This window comes from Alosa pseudoharengus, unplaced genomic scaffold (assembly GCF_046254945.1).
Source record: "Alosa pseudoharengus isolate Yale_2024_CS ecotype anadromous, Long Island Sound unplaced genomic scaffold, YU_APseudo_1.1 YU_APseudo_1.1_scf_12, whole genome shotgun sequence".
In the NCBI taxonomy this organism is placed as follows: Eukaryota; Metazoa; Chordata; class Actinopteri; order Clupeiformes; family Clupeidae; genus Alosa; species Alosa pseudoharengus.
Genome location: NW_027468587.1, coordinates 10,273,245 through 10,277,504, shown reverse-complemented (window position 1 = coordinate 10,277,504; position 4,260 = coordinate 10,273,245). Strand labels below are relative to the sequence as shown.

The following is a 4,260-nucleotide window of genomic DNA, read 5'->3' as shown; positions in this document are numbered from 1 at the left end:
GGGCCCAGGGGCCCAAAAGTTCATAATCCGCCCTTGAATAAAAGACATATACCAAGAAAATACATGTTGTATTAAAATTAATAACACCAGAACAGAGTTCTTTAAGCAGGGTAGAGGCAAGGTTGCAGCCTAAGTCCAATACTCTTTAATATTTTCATCAATGAGCTAGCTGTAGCAATCAACAAATCAACATCTCCTGGACTTGTACTTGACAGCACAAATATAAAATGCCTTCTCTTTGCAGATGACATGATCTTATTTTTGCCATCAAAAGCAGGTCTGCAAGAAAGCCTTGATATTCTCGAAACATATAGCAAAAATTGGGCATTACCTATTAATACTGACAAAAAAAAAATAATGGTTTTTCAAAAGAAATCAGGAAAAGAAACCAATTTTAAAATGGGGGAAACTGCCATAAAGCAAGTATCACATTATAACTATTTAGGACTTACAATAACATCATCAGGAAGGTTTAATCTGGCATCAAAAAACCTGGCTGACAAAGCAAGAAGGACATATTTCTTAATTAAAAAACAGCTTTATAAATTCAATCCACCAACTAAATTCTGGCTCAAGATTATGGACTCCATTATCAAGCCTATTGCTCTGTATGGCAGTGAGATTTGGGGACCCCTGTACGGGCTTGATTATAAAAAGTGGGATAAGGGCCCAACTGAATTACTGCACCTACAAATCTGTAAAGATGTCTTGGGTGTACATAGAACATCACTCAACTTGGCCTGCCGCTCTGAGTTGGGGAGGTTCCCTTTACTTATCGACATCGACAAAAGGGCCTCCAAAATTTACATCTGGCAAAAAGCAATGCTGGCACATACCACCATAAGGCTTTCAAGCACAAGTCCCTTACCCAGAAGTGTGACCCCTTATTCCAAATTGCAAACAAAAATAACATAAACAGCCTAAGTCACATGACAAAATCTATACTGAAAGAAATTGACAACACAAATCACATGCATTATACTAAATTCTGGAAGGACAAAATAAAAATGAATGACAAACTAGATATATACAGAACCCTGAACAGAAATTACTGTATAGCCCCATACTTAAATGACATCAAAGATAGAAAGAAAAGAACAACACTGACAAAATACAGAATCAGTGACCATAGCCTACACATTGAAACTGGTAGACATAGACAAACATGGGTGCCTAGACATATGAGGAACTGTAGCTTCTGCATAAATGATGTAGAAAAATAGGAACATTTCCTTCTTAATTGCATCAGATATGCACCTATAAGGGACATTTTTTTGCTGAATTCAAAAAGCATATAACAGAATTTGAAAATCTATCTCCACAAAGAAAACTATATATATTATTGGGAGAGGAACCAAACTGCTCATGCCTAGCTGCAGATTATATTATGACCTGCCATAAAACAAGAGAACATTTTTAACTTTCATGTACTGTATGTGGCATGAGTTTATCCCCTTTGTGTACATGTAAATACTATGTTTGATATTAGGTATTGCTACTTACCTCAAATTGATTTATGTAGATGTATCTGCAAGTGTAGGCATATAATATGAGTTTACAATAATACTTTTTTTGTTGTTTTTTGTTTTTCTACAGTATAGCACTATTGCTGAAGCTATTACTGTCCTTTTAATACCATTTACCATTTATCCTTTTATTATTATTATTATTATAATATATTTTTTTTCTTTCCTTTTATTATTTCATTTTATCTCTATACCAATACTTATGTAAAGTTGATTATTAACATGTTATACTTGTAGTTTTGTCAACAGTGACTTTACTCATTCATGCCAATAAAGCACCATTTGATTTGATTTGATTTGATAGAGAGAGAGCTCTACCAATAGCTGTGTACTGTGTATGTTTTACATGTTATTGTTATTGTTTATTTATTTGATAGGGACAATGCTCATTAATCAACAAACAAGTTACTTGCTGTAAACAAGCCAGAGTTAGCTACAAATGCTAGTTTCCATATGTTGTCCCTAGCCAGATCTTAACAGGCACCCTAAAATGCAATAGTTGATAAGCAATTTAAAAAGTCCAGCAGCAATTTAAAAAAATATAAGCATACCCTCAAACAGACACAGATATTGCTCACCTCACCTAACCCTCCACTTAATTACAGTACAAAGCAAGAATACAGTATAAATACAGAAAGAAAAAAGAAAAGAAAAAGGCAATAAAAGAATGGACTTGTTCATGGACTTAAGTATTTGGTGCATGGTTACATTTGTAATTGTCCCTAATCCAGGTTTTGAGCTGATTTTTAAAAATGGAAAGACTATTACACGCCCTTAACTCATTGGGCAGACTATTCCAAAAAGTTGTGGCTCTGACAGAAAAGGCTTTGTTTCCAGCCCTTCTTTGTCTATATAATATGGAACTACGCAGTCCCCTCTGGTGGTTGCTCTGGTTACTCTATTGACCTTGTCCTTCTGTTTTATGAACTGTGAACATGTAATTTTGTGTCTGTGTGTGTATCTATAAGTACAGCACGTGTGTTTAGCTTTCTCTCTCTCTCTGTATATTTAAATGTGTACATGTGTCTCTGTGTTTGTGTCTGTGAATACAGTGTGTGTATGTGTTACTGTGTGTGGTTGTGATGCCAGTAGTGTAGTAGACATGTAGCCCTCCCAGAGGCGAGTATTCCATGACAACATATCTTTCCCAGATAAACGCTAAGCAGCTGACAGAGAAGGAGGTGGTGGTGGAGGAGGATGAGGCGGTGGAGGGGGTGGATGTGGGCACTCAGCCATATGTTCAGTGCCAGCCTGATGCCAGCCTGATGATCTGCCACACTGACTGAGGACCCACGAGCCACACACAAGCATCTCTGCATCTCAGACCTCACACTGATTCAAATATCAACACTGTTCTCAGAGCACTTGTCTGAAATAAAAACTCACTAGATAGCAACATGCTGATGAAAAGCTAAGAAGTTTGTTTATTTATTTATGCATGGCAGTAAACAACAGACTAAAGAGAAGATAGTCAGACAGTGAGTGTACAATCACAGAGCAGGCGTCTTCCTATTGGCTGACGAGGCCTTGTCCCTCATGTAAGTGAGTGAGTGGTCAGTGTGTTTGGCGACTTAGAATGTTGTCAGTCTGATTACAGTCATGTCTCAATAAAGTCTCAGTCAGGTCTCTCCATCATTTCTATGTGACATCTCAGTCAGGTCTCTGTTATGGTTCACTGAAGTCTAAAGTTACAGTCATATCGTCGTTTAAGTCTTGGTCAGGTCTCACTAAGGTCTCGGTTAGTCAGGTCTCACTAAGGTCTCGGTCAGGTCTCACTAAGGTCTCGGTCAGGTCTCACTAAGGTCTCGGTTAGTCAGGTCTCACTAAGGTCTCGGTTAGTCAGGTCTCACTAAGGTCTCGGTCAGGTCTCACTAAGGTCTCGGTTAGTCAGGTCTCACTAAGGTCTCGGTTAGTCAGGTCTCACTAAGGTCTCGGGTAGTCAGGTCTCACTAAGGTCTCGGTTAGTCAGGTCTCATCAGGTCCCCGTCAGGTCACTGCACAGTGACCGCGCGCATAATGTTGGTGTGTCCTGAGCCAGGACTCCAGCCTGTCACCACAATCACCATGTCCCCCGGCTTAAAAAAGCCACGTGCTTTACCTGCAGTGGACAGAGAGAGACATCAACACACACACACACACACACACACACACACACACACACACACACACACACACACACACACACACAGTGAGGTATTTTTTCATTGCTAGTACTCATAGACTATATTTATAAAAAACAGAAAAAAATTGTTGTATTCCTGAAACTATACAATATACTGGATGTAATAAGAAACTACTGCACACACACACAAACATATATACACATATATAAGCACATGCTTATGAATATACAGTAAACTGAACTTGTGCATACTGTGCATTTAGATCACACACACACACACACACACACACACACACCTATGTCCATGGCAAATGTGACACGTTGGTCAACGTCGTCAGCCCACACGGCTCCCATTTCGGGGTGGAAGAGGGCGGGAAACACACCCCTCAGCAGCTGTGACTGCCGCGCCACCTGAGCGCTACGCGTCACCATGACGATTGGGCACCGCGGCCGGTACCGGGACAGCAACTGGGCAGACCTGACAAAAAGTGGACAATCAGTGTGTCTGTGTGTTTGTTTGTCTGCTAAAGCGAGGGTCATGGGTTAACAATTGTAAAAAAAGAGAAAGAGTATAAATATGATGTCTGCATGTGTGAGTCTATATGTGTGTGT

General features: G+C 39.5%; 1 protein-coding gene across 1 annotated transcript in view; it reads right to left on the bottom strand.

Moving 5' to 3' along the window:
• Positions 1-2,930: 2,930 nt before the first annotated feature.
• The window catches only part of pklr (pyruvate kinase L/R), a 29,573-nt gene continuing 28,243 nt past the window's right edge, over positions 2,931-4,260 (bottom strand). The window contains exons 10-11 of the mRNA XM_076279397.1: positions 3,945-4,126; positions 2,931-3,624 (exon numbers count right to left, since the gene is read on the bottom strand). Coding sequence (XP_076135512.1) covers positions 3,518-3,624; positions 3,945-4,126 — 289 coding nt within the window. The 3' untranslated portion in view covers positions 2,931-3,517. The remainder of the gene's footprint in view (positions 3,625-3,944; positions 4,127-4,260) is intronic.